This window comes from Thamnophis elegans, chromosome 1 (assembly GCF_009769535.1).
Source record: "Thamnophis elegans isolate rThaEle1 chromosome 1, rThaEle1.pri, whole genome shotgun sequence".
Classification (NCBI taxonomy): domain Eukaryota; kingdom Metazoa; phylum Chordata; class Lepidosauria; order Squamata; family Colubridae; genus Thamnophis; species Thamnophis elegans.
In genome coordinates this window covers 64751592-64769213 of record NC_045541.1, presented here as the reverse complement: position 1 = coordinate 64769213, position 17622 = coordinate 64751592, and the positions used below count along the sequence as shown (strand labels likewise).

General features: G+C 47.2%; 1 protein-coding gene across 2 annotated transcripts in view; it reads right to left on the bottom strand.

Annotated features, from left to right (window-relative positions):
• Positions 1 to 17622, bottom strand: part of LOC116509020 (dnaJ homolog subfamily B member 2-like) — a 35525-nt gene that overhangs the window by 1449 nt on the left and 16454 nt on the right. For both annotated transcript variants that reach the window (XM_032217908.1, XM_032217900.1), the window contains exons 7-10: positions 17381 to 17464; positions 16201 to 16306; positions 8361 to 8431; positions 3686 to 3928 (exon numbers count right to left, since the gene is read on the bottom strand). In XM_032217908.1, coding sequence (XP_032073799.1) covers positions 3686 to 3928; positions 8361 to 8431; positions 16201 to 16306; positions 17381 to 17464 — 504 coding nt within the window. The remainder of the gene's footprint in view (positions 1 to 3685; positions 3929 to 8360; positions 8432 to 16200; positions 16307 to 17380; positions 17465 to 17622) is intronic.

The following is a 17622-nucleotide window of genomic DNA, read 5'->3' as shown; positions in this document are numbered from 1 at the left end:
CGCAGTTGTATCTGCCCGCCCCGTGCCAACTCAGCGAAGCAGTAGAAGTGATGTGCCAGTGCCTGGAGGCTGTTAGGGTCTGGATGGGAGCAAACAAGTAGGCACTCAATCCAGACAAGACCGAGTGGCTTCTGATGTTCCCTCCCAAAGATTGGCCAATTATTCCATCTCTCAGGCTGGGGGGTGAAATTATACGCCCCTCAGAGAGAGTCCGCAATTTGGGAGTCCTCCTGGATCCCCAGCTGACTTTAGAACACCATTTGTCGGCTGTGACCAGGGGGACCTTTGCCCAGGTTTGCCTGGTGCACCAATTGTGACCCTACCTGGATCGGGAGGCCCTTCAGACAGTCACTCACGCCCTTGTGACCTCAAGACTGGATTACTGTAACGCGCTCTACATGGGACTGCCCTTGAAGAGTGTCCGAAGACTTCAGTTAGTCCAGAACGCAGCCATGCGAGCGATTGTGGGTGCACCCAGGTACACCCATGTCACACCTATCCTCCGCGAGCTGCACTGGCTACCCATTAGTCTCCGGACCCGCTTCAAGGTGCTGGTCGTTACCTATAAAGCCCTACATGGCATCGGACCTGGGTACCTGAGAGACCGCCTCCAGCCGATTACCTCCCATAGACTGATTAGATCTCACAGATTAGGTCTCCTCTGGATTCCATCTGCCAGCCAATGTCGGCTGGCGACTCCCCGGGGGAGAGCCTTCTCTGTTGCAGCTCTAGCCCTCTGGAATGACCTCCCTGTGGAGATCCGGACCCTTACTACCCTCCCAGCCTTCCGCAAAGCCACCAAGTCCTGGCTGCTCCAGCAGGCCGGGGGGCTTGTGAAACATCCAGCCCCACGGAAACTGTGAATGTTGCGTTTTTTTTAAAAGTGTTGTCTTTGTCTATTTATCCCCCCTTCCCTTGTCTACTGTGAGCCGCCCAGAGTCCTTCGGGAGTGGGCGGCATACAAGATAAATAAACTAAACTAACTAAACTAAGGCCTCCAAATTCTGCAAATTGGCTTTCTCCAAATGAAGAAGAAAATTAGAGACGCAGTTTACATTTAGATGCAAAATAGAGATAAGAGCTTTTGTGGAGAGGAGCCTTGTAATGAGCGTACCAGTGAAATACATTCACTCCACCTCACCCATATTGATCTACTGCCTTTGCATAGCGCTCACAATTTGCCTGCACACTTGGACGCACACACACACACCACCTACTCACTATTCATCTCAAGCTTCCCTCCCCACCCACCCAATCTTGGCTATATAATTTAGTAATGCCATTATTGACATTTTGGAAGAGGTGTCAAAAATCTTCCCCAATTTACAGCAAATGTCTTCACTTGCTAAATCCTGATTTACTTTCTGTGCATCCGTGGATGGTATCAGCAACATTTAATGAAATGTTTATTTTGCCTGCACTTTGCTACCCTCATACATTCTAGTCTTGCCTTCATATAATACTGTCTGGATTTTGTGAATTGGCCTAACATAGGAAAGGATAACCCAGCCAATAGATCCCTCATGAACACTTTTTTCTTTCTCTGTCATCCTCCCCCAATCTCTTGCCTCTTGGTCAGGGTGGAAAGCAAAGAAAATAGGAACGCAAGCATAGGGTAATTACACAGAAACAAGCAAGTTAAATGGCAGGCTGAGGCCCATCAATCAAAAAGACCAAGGTTGTGTATATTCTTATATTTTCCCCAAGAAAATACATGTATCTGCAACCAGAATAATACAGATAGTTGTAAATGTTCTTTGTTCTTGCCTTTACAAGGCATTTTTAAAAATAAACTTTAAAATCATAAATGGAGGTAAATAAAACAAAAGTGGAAGAAAAGCTGATAGAGGTACTGTTTCTTTAAATGTTTTGAGAGGAATGGATCATCTTGGCCTTTGTGGATAGTCAAAGCCAAGAGTATTAGAAATATACACAGCCCTGCTGATGAATGCTGTTTCAACTGATCAGCTAAAATAAACATTTGAGGGTTACCTGCAGGGAGGCAGCATGGAGGGGTGTCAGACAGAATATGCCTGTCCTTCAGGGTCTGTGGCATGGGAAGCACGGAAGGGAGGGATGGGCAGGTGAGCAGACAAGCGGCAGCAGCAGTAGAGAAAGAAAGAGGGCACCAACAAGTTACATTCCTACATCAAGCATCCACCGAAGCCTTTTCCAGGGCCTGCCACCAAGGGTAGACAAAAGGAAAAAGAAAGGCAAAGGACTGCAAACCCACCAGATCCCATGCCCTCAAACCCCCCCCCCCAACCCTGACCCTTAGGCAGAAGAAGACCGGAGGAGGAGGGGGCGGGGAAAGGAAACCCACAAGCAATAGTTATAGTGAGTGAGTGGCGTCTAGGAAAAAGTGCCATGCCAATAAATAAAAAGATGTAGTACAGCCTCTTCAACTAGTGATTTGATTTGAAGACCACAATTTGAGGACAAGGGTTGTGTAAGCAATGTAATTATCTATGATTCCTTGCCCCCCGTACAGATAAAATATGGGACTGTGACCCACAATAGGAGATACCAGTAACGAATGGATCTGCATGGCAAATTTCTTGCTTTGGTTCCCCCCCCCCCCCCTTTCGGTCGTTCACGACAAAACATTCACAAACTGGGCTATTGGAAGACTGAAAACTGTCCATAGAGAACAGCTGCTCTGATTTCATAACATCCTGGACCGTCTTTGAAGGAAAATCCTGTTGAGTTTTTAAATCTCCACTATACTGTACATTACAACTCTGCACAATATGCTTAACTTGATGAGAAATTTAATCCATTTTTAGGATTCACATAATGAGCTAGTGAAATGTGCTGGGCTCACAAATAACACACTTAAAAAAAACCACAATTAGAATTAATCGAGTCTATTGTATGCTACTGCAGCCACTAGGTCCTTAACTGATCTGGTTAAGCATTTTGTGCAAAGATAATCAGACAGTTATTAGCTAAGGAAGGCACAGTGTTGGTAGTAAAAGGCCCCAACCCCTAAGTGTGCCTTAGAATCATCCTCATATAGGACGGGCCCAAACTGAGTCACTTCCACCAAATATTTTTTTAAATCCCTGGGTTTTAAATATCACATTTTCTTCTCATATTACCCAAGGCTCAACTAATCAAGGTAATCAAGGAGCAGCAGCCAATAACAAGTCCCCAGGACAATCTCTCTGGTACAGCAGGCCACACAGTCAGACCATGCAGTTAAGCCATGCAATAAAACAGCAAAATAGAGGGTGCAACCTGAATTTGTACAAGGAACCAGGGCTCTATAGCCCAGGAGATGCCTACACAACCCCACCCACCCCCTTCGTGCCAAATTACACATACCAAGTTACAGAATCTGCTCCTGCCCTTTACTCGGTGGTACCAGCTCAACGACTGGATGGACTTGCAGGCTATCCTCTTAGTAACCAATCAGAGCCATGCTCAAGGTCCCACCCTCCATTGGCCAAGGTCCGGAACGTACCAGCCAATGAAACACAGTCTTGGTGGGCTCACAGGAGGTTGCACTGAGTGTCCTTCTTCTTAGGTGAAGGGTCTCTGGTTTTACCCCTCCCCTTTCCCTCCCCTCCCTGGGACCCTGCTGGGTTTTTGGATGGGCCACCCGCTTGGCTGTCCATGACAAGATTCCCTTGTGGCAAGTGTGGCTTTCCTTTGGATTGCTTTTTCGTGGGGCTTCTCGCACCTGCTCTGTGTTGGCTCTTGGCCTCCATCTCAGATAGGCTATAGGCCATAGCAAGCTGAAGATCCTCGTCCTCATCATCGCTGTCTGTGTACAGGATCACTGGGGAGGAGCTCGGGGATGGGCGCTTGGGTGCTGGGCGTTGAGGTGATGTTACTGGAGGAGATGCTGCTGGCCCGTGGTTTGGTAGCGCTTGCTGCTCACGCCGGCTCAGTTCCAAGCCTAATGCCAAGTCGTCTGGGATCCCTGCAAGGAGCATGTTTCAGCCAATAGCTGGGAAGTAATCCTCCAGTATCCCTTCCCCCCACCCCCTCCAGCATATATGACCGCATATGTGCATACATCCACCTTGACACAGCATTAACCAGAAAGTAAGCAGCCCAGGAAACCTTTGCTGGATTACAATGCCTGAAATTCCCCAGCAAGTATAGCTATGTGAGGTGATGTGTGTTGACATCCAATCTGTCAGACCCCAGATTTCTGCAGGTAGCAGGCAGGCTTGGATTATATGATCTGCAGAATCAGCTGTGGCAGCTGTATGGGTCAGAGGCAGGTTGCTCCCGATTCGGCTGAACTGGCAGTGGAATTCAGGCCTGGGTTGCAGAACCAGCAGCGACCCAGGCCTGCCACGCCCCCAAACCAGTTCCCTCGCCACCACCATTTTGGTTTTTAGTAACTGCATTTGCGCAGTTCACTGAAAACTGTTCTGCGCATGCCCGAAAAACAATTTACACTGAACAGCGCACATGCACACACATTGCGCATGGATTGTGAATGGGTAGTAAAACTGGCAGCAACACCCACCCACCCCCAGTACAGGTGGCTACTCAGGTAGTTTCCCAGCACATGTGCTATGCTCCCCAGGTGTCCTCTAGCACACAGTCCCAAATTCATAGGCAAAAAATTTGATCTAGTGCAGGGGTGTCAAACTCCCAGCCCGCAGGCCACATGCGTCACGCAGTGGCCATGGCCACGCCCAGTTTAGCAAAGGGAGAAAAAGTTGTGATACATCACATGATGCTGCCATGATGACAGGAGTTTGACACCTCTGATCTAGCAGTTAAGGCACCAGGCTAGACAGCAAGAGACACTGGGTTCAAGTCCTGCCTTAACCATGAAACCAGCTGAGTGACTTTGGCCCAGCCATTCTCTCTTTCTCTCAACCCAACTCATCTCACAGGGTTGTTGTCGGGAAAATAGAAGCTGGATGTGATACTGAGTTATACTGTACATAAAAATAAAAAAGGCAGGGTTATAAATAAACAAATAAAAAGGATTGATTTTAGAGGGGGCTACTATAAGGGGCAAAACAGGCACATTAACTTAAAAGTTTTATGCATGCTTTCTGCCCCATGCAAATTATCCCAAAAGACCAATTCCAGTCCTGCTCACTTTGGTGATGTGGTGGCTGTTCCCCCAGGCATTTGGGCCAATCAAGAGGTTAGGTTTGCTATTTCAAATCATATGATTTGAAATACTTAACTACTATATGGATTAATAATTAATAATGGAAAACTATTTTTGGAACTCTGGATGATCGGTGACATTATGGTCAATTGAAAATATGAACGTATATTATAAATTAATGGGAATTCTTTGTTCTAATCTCCGCTTTTTCTCCTTGGAGATAGGTGATATTATAATACTTTAAAGACACACTATTATTCGATAGATAATTATGAATTCAAGGAAATAAGGATTGTCACAAATGAAAGAATATTAATAGTAATTTGAACACATAATTTGAGTTTTGAGTTTTATTAAGTTTTTGAGTTTTATTAGTATTTGTAGGCCGCCCTTTTCCCTGAGGGGACTCAGGGCGGCTCACATAAAACCGGGAAGGGGGAATACAGACATCAAGATAGAAACATATAATAAAATAATAGGCAACATACATTCATCATTCGGGAGGGGTAACTATCCTTATCCCCAGGCCTGACGGGCGAGCCAGTTCTTCAGGGCTATGCGGAAGGCCTGGACGGTGGAGAGGGTACGAATCTCCACGGGGAGCTCGTTCCAAAGGGTCGGGGCTACTGCTGAGAAGGCCCTCCTCCTTGTAGTTGCCAGCCGACACTGGCTGGCCGATGGGATACGGAGGAGGCCTAGTCTATGGGATCTTATTGGTCGCAGGGATGTAATTGGCAGAAGGCGGTCTCTCAAGTATCCAGATCCACTGCCATGTAGGGCTTTATGGGTGATTAATAGCACCTTGAAGCGCATCTGGAGATCGACAGGCAGCCAGCGCAGCTCGCGGAGGATAGGTGTTATGCGGGTGAATCGAGGTGCACCCGCAATCACTCGCGCGGCTGCGTTCTGCACTAGCTGAAGTCGCCGGATGCTCTTCAAGGGCAGCCCCATGTAGAGCACATTGAGCACATAATGCTCAATGACAGCAAAATATTCAGTTATGTTTAATGCAAAACCAGCGATGTTATTCTTAATCTTAAGAATTGGGGGCGGAGCCTGGATGCCGTAACGAGACGACGTGCGATCTCAAAGCTCTGAGATCGCACTCGATACTTTTATTGCTGGGGGGTTCTAACGGACCTAAATCATCCCGAAGAGATGGTGAACAGGAAAATTACATCTTGCTGATCTCGGGGATATCGCAAAATCTCCGAGAGAATCAGGTTTAAAGTCTTCGTCTGGCAGTAAAAATTCCAGTCTTTTAAGGCTGACAAAGTCAGGGCAATTTGAAGGAAAAAGTTTTTTAGCTGGTAAGAAAATTTTATTGTTTAAAGAAAAATGGACTGCCTAAAAATTTTTTAAACTAATTTAAATTAAAGAACAGAAGAACTTAGCGGCGATTTTGATCTTTCTAATGGTTTTGGACAGTGGTTATCTTACTTTTTAAATGTTATTCACATGGATTGATTCTAAGTAAACCTTTTCAAACGGATAGATTACTCAAACATTTCTTCTGACTCTCTGTAAACTGGCTGTAAGCTAATTGACTACAATTAGACTGTTTACATCCTGACACTTTTATTGCTTGGCTGTTCTAGCTTAAGATCTGATAAGATTGTACAGCTGTTCCCTTTGTGGTCTGCTTTCCCTTGTGAATGTTTCAGAGCTTTTAAGAAAAAATACAACTGCGTATAAACATGGCATCTCTTCAAGCGTCTTTCCAGACTATATTTTCAGCTTTGAAGAGGGTGTTTGATACAGAGGACAGAATTCAGAAAAAATTGGATTATTTGGTGTTTTTGGCAACAAAGTGTGAGGAAAAAACTGAGGACGTTTATAAGATGGAAATTCAAAAAATTGAAATGGAAAACGGAGATAAAGAATTTGAGCTTGTTGATATTTGTGACAATTGGTTTATTTCTGAGGGAAAAAAGAATGGAATATTTGAAGAGGAATTAAATGGAAAGAAAATTTACTTCAAAGGACAGGGCATAGAAGGAGAAGAAAATATCAAAGAATTTTGGGACTATGAAATACTATTTGTAAAATATTTGATATCACTGCTGAGAATCAAAGACAAGCTGATAAAGGAAACAAAAAGAGGGTGTCAACATTATATGAGAGATACCACTAACAAGAAGGTGCAAAGACTCGTTCAAAAAGATGTTTGGAGAATTGGATCCACAAATGGCAGCAGATATAAAACTGTTCTGTTATTGGAGAGATACAGGTTGATAGATGGAAGAGTATAATTCAAAATTAGCTAAACTTAGTTAAATCCATTGGTAATAGGTATAATTAAATAAAAATTGATAATGATAGTAATGTATACAATGTTGAGCTGTTATGATAAGTAATAATTGGATATGAGAAGGGAAGGTTAGACATATTTTGGACTATATATAAAGATTATTAATAATAATAATTATAATAAAAAAACAAAACTATATACAGTCAAATTTTATCTAATGGGGGAAATGCTATGATATAGGATATAGTTAAATAAAGAAAGGATAATGATAATAAATTATATACATGGAGGATTAGAAAACTTTGGTATATTATGGATGTTTAGCTAAAACAGGATATGAGGACTTAATGTTAATGGAGGATTTTATAAATAAGTAAATGAAATGCCAGCATGTGGTTATGGATTGAATCTTGGTTACTTAAGGATGAAGGATGTTTAAATAACTGTAGTCAAATAAAAGCGGAGGTATGATGATGTCAATATAGTAAATATTTGAGTTAAGATATTTGAATTAATATGAATTATATTTGATGACGGTGGAAGAGATGCACAAAAACTTTTTATAACCAGCTGATATACTTTTTACAATATATGTTTGTTTTGAAAATAAATAAATAAAAAAATTATTTTTTTAAAAAAAAGAATTGATGCACAAAAACTTGTAACCAAACGACATGCTTGATGAAATGGAGGAAAGTTGTTTTTTTCTTGCTTTGTTTTGTATGTGTTGTTTTCTTTAAAAAGAATAAAAAATATATATATATTTTAAAAAGAGGTTAAGTTTGCTGAGCCAGCTATTTGTTTTAATGCAAGTTGTTTATAAGTTCAGACATTTATTATTGGGGTTGTTTTATTTTAACTTTCTACACAGCCCAGAATCACTGCTGTGATATGGGTAGTCATGGAAACCTTTTAAATATATCCATCAACACTCTGTTACTCAGGAGGCCAAAAATATTCTGCACTTCTATAAAGAAGTTATTAAGGTATTCCGAGTTCTCTTCCTCCTAAGCTACTCACCATTAATCTGAATGGATTTCAGCTCTCCATCTTCTTCCACTTCTACCCTCTCTTGTCCATTTTCAATGATCCTAATAAAAAAGAGAAAGGTTAAAATCGGACGTTATTTCATGGGACAGCATATCTGCTTACTTTGAGTCCATGTAATAAATAAAATCAACTCAGCATGGCACAAAGCTGGTTGTTGTGCAATCTTCATGAAGTAACTTCATTTGTAATGATTAAACTAGTAAAGAGTAAAACTGGTAATAAAGTTAAATAAAATGCATCTGTGTCACTGCAATTGAATGGACTCTCAGCAGCTTACACAGAAAAAAACATGCAAGGTATCCAATATAAAAATAAAAATGCAATAGATCTTGATTTACCAATCATTCAAAGGGATTACTCCTTTCTCTCTGCTCAGATTAAAGAAGCAACTCTAACACCAGTGGCACAGCATACCATTGAAACCCTACCACAGGGGTGCCAAATCTGCATTGTCACGTGACATATCGGGGCTTTTTTCCTCCTTCGCTAAACCGGGCATGGACGTGGTCAGCATGTGACGCATCCTGCTTGTGGGCTGCAGGTTTGACAGCTCCGCCCCTCAAGATTCAAAAACTTCTAATTGTTGGTTAAAAATGTGATCAATGCCAAAACACTGGAAAATAGTTTCTTTGTTGCTTTGTAATGCTAGCTACTAGGGTCAATTACCTTAATTGAAAAACTCAGAAGCTTAGAATGCGTGTAATCATTTGTAAACTTACCTCCTGCTTTCTGATCTAATGAGCCCTACAGTGGTTATTGAAAAAAGGAGGGGAAAAACCCAATAATGCCATAAGAAAAGGTGGGCGGGGCAGAAAATCTGTCATGTCAGCATTCAGAAGCACACCTGAACTGTAAATGTAATGTTTTTTTTCCAAGAGCAATTGCAGCCCAATACAAAACGGAATTCCAAGGCACCGTGTGGAAACTGTTACAGCACATCACACTTGTGTTAGAGACATGCAGTATTCAGATCTAAAACAGGACAAGGGTCTCAACTCAAGTGCACTTCTTCCTGAGCCCATGCAGCTGTGTTTTGAGCATGGCTCCTTTATGGAGCAACTCACAGGAGCAGACCATTCCACATCCAAACACTTGGTATGTTGAATTTGAATGCTGCACACCTCTAAGTAAACATTATATATAAATGGATGCACCTACGAAAGAAGCTCTGCGCAATTCAGGTCTCCCATCGTTTTTCTTGTTTCTCCATTCCCTACACTCCATAAGGTTTAATTGCCAAAATATTGGCATTAAAAAAGTAAAATATTTGCAGGACAGCCCTTGCTCAAGGCAATTGTCCCACCCAACTCTGAAATACAGCTGTATCCCAGTATCTAACAGGATTGGGCTAGATAGATATTGGTGCAAATCAATATGTACAGTATGACCTGATCAGGAGTGGGTTCTAGACGGCGTTATTGCAAGTTATCTTGTGGGCGCACTTCATGTGCACATGCGCTAGATGTATGCTACATGCCCATGCACAATTCAATAGAAATTGTTCTGCACGCAGAAATCAAAATCAAGATGCGACTGCCGGGGAACCAGTTCGGAGGTGTGGCCAGCCTGGGTCACTGCCGGTTACCCAGGCCGCCATGCCACTACCGGTTCAGCCGAAGCGCACCGAACCAGTAGAAACCCACTACTGGACCTGATTTCAGAATATTCATGAACTGGAATAAGACACAGCAACAGGTCAGCCATTGGGGACTGGCTGGAACAGGACATGGTAACAAGGACAACCAATGTATAGGCCAGGCAACTGGGTCAGCCAATGGGAACTATTTGGTGATTGAGAGCCATGCCAGATGGCTTGGTGCTTGGGTGTGGCTTAGACCAACTGTTCTGTACTAAAACTGCAAGTCTGTGCTGAGAAACAAAACTAAACTGGCCTGCTCTCTGAACTGAAACTGTTTTCTCCTCTGCTTGTTGGTATTGTATATTTACTTACCAGGGGTGGGTATTAGCCGGTGTTATTGCTGGTTCGCTCATGGCCACGTTTCATGCGCATGCGCAGTTTAATAGAAATTGTTCTGCGCATGCACAGAACCCAAAGACAAGATGGGAACTGGGGAACTGGTTTGGAGGCGTGGCCAGTCTGGGTTGCTGCTGGTTCTGCAATCCAGGCCAGCATGCCACTACTGGTTCGGCCAAACGGGGCCAAACTGGTAAGAACCCACCACTGATGTGTTATATTATATATAAAGAGAAGTTAATGAATGCAGTTGAATCAATTATCTGTGTGTGCTTTCTGGATTTGATTTCTGCAACAAACTCTGATACCTGATGCCATACTGCACTAAACCATAGTTTATTTCCGAAGTGAGGCGTGGGAGGAGTAAAACATGGGTATTAACCCAGCCTTTTTGCCCTGGAGATTGAGATAAATCTTGAGGCCACACCTCCGTTCCTCCTTCTGACCTCCCAGATTAACCTCAGTCTCCAGCCCAGAAGGAGTGTTTTTCCTGACTTTCCCTCACTTTGAAGACCAAGGGTTTTTCCAGGATTTTTTTTTTTCAGGAGTGTTCAGCCTTTTTTACTAATCCTTCAGGATTCTACAGGCTCCAAGAGTCTTTTTTACAGATTTTTTAGCAAGATTACTGAAGATCGTCTCACCCTTCCTTGATGTGCTCAGCGTTGCTAGCCAAGCCAAGCCGCTGGCTAGCGCGATCCCAAGCGACCGGACGGTTGCGTAAGCGGGAAAAAGGCCACGCAAAGCATTTGGAGACTCTACGCATGCAGGAGGCCATCAAAGGACCGGGGAGCCGGCAGATTCCTCCCCCAACGCTCCCAAGCTTCAGGGATTTGGGTTGCAGATCGGCGACCGACATCTTGGTCCTCCGCCATCTTAGGAGCACATGAGTGAGCGCGTGACCGGTGTTCCTTCTATGGACGCCGAAAGCGCTGAGAACACCGCTGAAGCCAGAAGAGGCTTCGAAGGCCCCAAGTCCGCTGGCTCTCTGGGGAGCGCCCAATCCAAGCGGTGCGCCGGCATTCGGGCCGCAGATCAGCGGCAGGGAACGCTGTAGAGCAAAGCCCAGCAGCCAACACGCTTTCTAAGCGAAGCTGGCCAGAAGAAGGGAGGTGGTGAGCAGCGTAACCGTGAGTACAATGGCGGAGGCGGTGAGGAACAGGGGTGCCAGGCCCAGAGCACAGGTAGATTCCGATCCGGATGAGGGGACCTCCAGGAGGGCTCCCCCAGTCACCAGAGGGAGGTCCCCCGCCAAGAGAGGCACCCCCAGGCCCCATAAGAAGGGAACTTCTGAGAAGGAAGTGCGGGTCACCAGGGCCTCCGCTAGAAGGTTCAGGGCCACCATCAGCCCTTCCCCTTCCAGATCTCGCTCCCCCCACAGGCTTCCGGCCCTCGAAGAGACCCGTGTGGCATCCCCAGATTCCCCTAGAGGCTGAGGCAGAGGGCACAGCTCCCTATCGCCCCCCCCCTCGCCTGCACATCCATCCGAGGTGAGGAGCAACCCCTTTGGGCGCAGGGCACCCAGTCCGGCCAGGCAGCTGTTGGCACCACAATCCCCTGAACCTAGGGATTATCTGCAGCCCCCAGAGTTCCAGCCTTCCCTGCCTGAGCTTCCTACAAGCTTCCAGGAGGTGTTAGCCAGAGCCATAGCCCAGGGGATTGCTTCTGGGATGAAACGCCAGCCCCAGAACTCCAGGAGTGGGTCTGCCCAGGACCAGGCCAGGGGTCACCAGGATTGCTCCAGGGCCTCTGTTTCCAGAGGGCCCAGGTCTCCCTCCCCCTCCACTGCCAATGAGGCCTCTGAGTTAGAGGAGGGTGAGTTAAAGGAGGTGGGGTTTTCTGAGGATGAGGATGCCCAGGCAACAGAGGCCCCCAACATCGCTGGCCTCTTTCCTCCCTCCTTATTTAGTTCTTTACTTCGCAAGGCCAGGGCCACAGCAGACCTGGATACACCTCCAGATCCCAGCCCTGTGACTACCACGCCTAGCACTAGCGGGGGTAACAAGAAGGGGCCCTTCCATAGACCACCGGTGGAGGAGGAGGAGCTGTTCCTGGAGGTGCTTAAATCCCAGTGGGTTAAGCCAGGATCATTTCCCAACCCGGGGGGTAATGAGCGGAGGCTCTATAATCTCAATTCTACCTTTGCCCAAGGCAAAGGCCATCAAGCACCTGTTAGATATCAGGGCCATTGAGAGGGTTCCAGAGGAGGAGAAGGGTTCTGGATTCTACTCGAACCTGTTTCTGGTCCCCAAAAGCTGAGGAGGGTGGAGAGCCATCCTGGATCTTAAACTGCTCAATTCCAGGGTGGTCTACCATAGGTTCAAGATGGCTTCCCTGAAATCCATCTTCTTGGCCTCCATCGAGCTCATGGAGGCCTACCTTCACATCAGAATCGCCCCGGAACATTGTAGGTTCCTCAGATTTTCCCACGAGGGCAATCATTTTCAATATAGAGCCCTTCCCTTTGGGCTGGCTTCAGCCCCCAGGACCTTTACCAAGGTGCTGGCCGCGGCCGCGGATCATCTGCGGTCCTTCCCAGTCCGACTGTTTTGTTACCTGGATGACATCCTCGTCCTAGCCAGGTCCCCAGACACTGCCAAGCAGGAACTGGGGATCACCATCGACACTCTCAGGTCCCTGGGATTCTCTATCAACCTAGAGAAGAGCCAACTGGTCCCATCTACCAGTCTCCAACACCTAGGATCCATTATAAATTCGGTGTCTGGGGAGGTTTTCCTTTCCCAGGACCGAAAGGACAGCATTGTGCAGCTCATCCATGAAATTCGCAAATTACGCTCTGTCCCTGTAGTTCTTCTTTCCAGGCTCCTTGAGAAATTCATTTCTTGTATAGGGATTGTGCCTTGAGCCCGCCTACACGCCAGGGAGCTTCAGTGGTTCCTGCTCCCATACCAGAGAGCCGGAACAAGCGACGCCAACTTCAAAGTTCAAGTGTCACCCCAGGTGCTGCTCTCGCTCCATTGGTGGCTGACCCCAGTGTTAGACAAGGGGTCCCTCTTCAAGGAACCAGCAAGGAAGGTACTCACGACGGATGCGAGCCTGTTTGGCTGGGGAGCACACCTGGAGGCCCAGATAGCCCAGGGCCGCTGGACTCCAACAGACTTGCGCAACAACATAAACTGGTTGGAGCTCAGGGCCATCCATCTGGCCCTACATCACTTCAAGACCATGGTGACCGGTCATCACGTCCTGGTCCTGATGGACAACGTGGCAGCCAAGGCCCACGTGAACAGCCAAGGCCCTTCGCGACAAGGCCCTCCGATTGGGGAACTGGGCAGAGAGGCATCTCCAGTCCATCAGAGCGGAACACATCTCCGGGACAGAGAACCAGCAAGCGGATTGGCTCAGCAGGGAGACGGTCGACAACGGAGAGTGGCAGCTCCATCCCAGCATCTTCCTGCAGATATGCGATAGGTTCAGGCACCCGACGGTGGATCTCCTCGCAACCCCAGCGAACACCCAGATGCTGAGATTTGTATCGAGATTCCCGTCCAAGGGAGCCATGGACACGGACGCCCTTCGATGCAGATGGCCACCAGGTCTTCCCTACGCCTTTCCTTCCCTTCCCCTCATTCCCGGGGTCCTAAGGAAGTTAGTGTCAGAGGGAGCAGAGATGATTCTAGTAGCCCCCCTCTGTCCATGCCATCCCTGGCTAGCAGACCTGATGGAGCTGTCCTCAGCTCCCCACTGGAGGATTCCCCCGGGGGAGGTGTCCCTGCATCAGGGGTCTCTGGAGCATCCGGATCCGGAGTGGCTCCATCTGACCATCTGGCGATTGAGCGGGAACAGCTGAGAGGGACACATTTTTCCGCAAAGGTCATTAGGACCGTCGAGGCGTCCAGGAGGCAGTCCACAACTTGCATCTACAACGCCTCCTGGGTTGCTTTCGCGGACTGGTGTCAAGCAAGGGACATCATCCCAGCTTCGGCTCTGTGCCCCAGGTTCTGGACTTCCTACAGGAAGGTCTAGAAAAAGGTCTGGCCTCCAGCACACTTAGGAGACAAGTCTCTGCTCTCTCCACGGTCCTGGGGGTGGTGGTGGATGCACCACCCTTGTCCCAACATCCGGTCCTAAGGTGCTTCCTTAAGGGAGCGGTGAATCTGAAACCCCCAGTGGTCCATCGATTCCCCATCTGGGACCCTACCCATGGTCCTCCAGGCATTGACGAAGGCACCATTCGAACCCTTGAGGGAAGTTTCCCTTCAATTCCTGACCCTTAAGGTCGTCTTCCTGATTGCCATCACCTCAGCCAGGAGAGTATCCGAGATCAACGCTCTTTCCAGCAGAGCAGACTTCTGTACCTTTCTAGAGAACCGGGTCATCCTCAGACTGGATCCCGCGTTCATGCCCAAGGTCAATTCTCCCTTCCACAGGGCTTTAGAAATAGTTCTGCCGGACTTCTGTCCGTAGCCCTCCAGGGATAGGGAAAGATCTTGGCACAGGCTGGACATCAGAAGAGCCTTGTGCATCTATCTAATGTGCACGGCGCCCTTTAGGCGTTCAGAAGCCCTCTTCGTGTCCTTTCAGCCATCCACCCGGGGAGCCAAGGTTTCCCCGGCCACCATTAGCAGGTGGATCAGAGCGGCCATCTCACAAGCCTACAAGACTCGAGGACTTCAGGTCCCAGAGGGCATCACAGCGCACTCCACCAGAAGTGTGGCCACATCAGCAGCCTGGGCCACCCAGGCTCCCATAGAGGAGATCTGCCGGGCTGCCGCCTGGTCTTCTCCATCGCCTTTCATCAGGCACTACCGGTTAGATGCTTACGCCTCCACGGAAGCAGCCTTTGGCAGGAGGGTTCTGCAGGGAGTCCTAGACTCTCAAGGGGCTCAGGCCCATTAATCCCTCCCAAGGACATCTAGCTTTGGTATGTCCCATGTGTTACTCCTCCCACGCCTCACTTCGGAAACTGGCAGTTAGTCTTACCTGAACTGCATGTTTAGAAGAAGGTGTGGGAGGAGTCCCTCCCCCCCCCTTTTTAGGGCGCACTGCACCACGGGCCTGAATTAATTCAGTGGTCAGGCAGGGCCAGGCAGGAAGGATGTGTGCTTGTGCTGTCTCTGTCCTTTCCTTCCAGGTGCTCTGCTACGATCCATCGGTTAATCTGGGAGGTCAGAAGGAGGAACAGAGGTATGGCCTCAAGATTTACTTCAGTCTCCAGGGCGAAAGGGCCCATGTATTACTCCTCCCATGCCTTCTTCTAAACATGCAGTTCAGGTAAGACCAACTGCCAATTTAATCATTACTTAAAATGTAGAGTATGGTTGGCTGAGAGCACAAAGCATCCTAAACTTAAATTGTTTGAGCCCCAAATAAAACAAACCACATTGTTTTTTTTTTTTACTGGAATGAGTGAACAAGTCTGCATCTCACTGCAGGTTTTTTATACTGGATGGCAACAAGCCTCCACTAGGCATGAGTTGTATCAGGGGTGTCAAACTGGCGGCCCGCAGGCTGAATGCATCATGCACAGGCCACACCCACCCGTTCCGCGAAGGGGGGGAAGTCATAATACATCACATGACAGCTACGTGACACCGTGAGTTTGACACCTATAAGTTACATAATATGAGGCTCATTTAAGAAGAAGCAAAAATAAAACAGTAGAAATGAAGCAAAAATTGGTCAGGCTCCAGAAACATGGTGAAGGAATGGGCCTGAACATCCTTGAAGAGGATCCCAAATCTGTCCTACAAGACTTACAAATTGACAGAAAGGTGAACAAAGAACAAATCAGATCGAACACTAAGACACAAAGAGATTCACTGTCCAGAATAGGTGACCAACGTGACAAATAAATAAATAGTAAGTTAAACTTACCTCTTGGTAGTGATGCGCTTGCCATTGATGAACCTTGTTGAAGTGGAGACGGAGCGGAAGCCCATTCCTGCATTGAGCCCCGGACCAAGTGAAGATGCAAAGAACTCTACAAGAGAGAGAACCAGAATCAAGGGTGGGCTGCTACCGGTTTGCCCAGGTTCGGGAGAACCCATAGCGAATATTATGGCCAGTTCTGAGAACCTCCAAATCCCACCCCTGGCTGGCCCCACCCACCCCACCTTGCCCCATCCCGCCCCTCCCAGGAATTTCCATGTGGTCCGTTTTGGATGCAAGGTAAGTGTAGGGCCTGCACGGAGGCTTGGGGAGGGGGAAAAACAGGCCTCCTGGAAGTTCCAGAAGGCCAGAAACAGGCCCGTTTCCGGCCTCCAGGGGGCCTCAGGAGCCCGGGGAAGGCAGTTTTCGCCCTCCCAGAGGTTGGAGGAAAGCCTCTGGAGCCTGGGGAAGGAGAAAATGCTCCCCCCCTCCGCCATGGTCCAGGAGGCCGACCAGGCCACGCCTAACATGGCCACACCCATCCAGCAACCGGGCAAAGCCCACCCCTGACCAGAATAATTTGCAAGGGATGGCATAGCCATCCCTGGGACCAGGAAAAAGGAAGTACTCCAGCAAGGGAATTGTTACTTGATACACAAAGCTTTATTTTGAGATTCCAGGCAAACAGGAAGGTTGGAGCTGTTACAAAGACAAAAGAGGACTTAAAACCATTAAGTAACAATTGGCCAAACCCATGAGACAAAAAGGAGGAAGAAACTACCAATGATCCTTGACTTACAACCATTCATTGAGTGACCATTTGAAGTTACCATGGCACTCAAATTGTGACTTATGACTGCTTCTCGCACTGATGATTGATGTACCATCCCCCGCTGTCACATGATCAAAATTTGAGTGCTTGACGACTGGCATGTATTTACAACAGTTGTAGTGTCCCATGGTCATGTGACCACCATTTGTGATCTTCCCAGTTGACTTCTGACAAGCAAAATCAGTGGGAGAAGCTGTGTACGAAGTCGTGTCAAATGATTCACTTAACAACAGTGGCAAAAAGGGTCACAAAATTGGATGCCATTCGTTTAACAACTGACTTGTTTAGCAATGGAAATCTTGATAGGTGATCATGCATTGGGGACTATCTATGTTCCAACTGTTCTTTTCTTACCCGATGATGCAGGAAAAGGGGAGAAGAAAGGCCCTGCTGCAGGATGCCGGGGTACAGGTCCACGTAAGTCTGCAAATGGATCATCTGGAATGAAACAAAGAGGTGGAAACATCCGTAGATCTCAAGATATTCCACCACAGAGCAACCTCCTCAAGTTGTATCCAGGTCTAACCTGTGTTTCCTGGAATTAACTGCTCAGTCCTTATGAGAGTGAAGGTGAGTGAGAAGATTCCTCCACATTA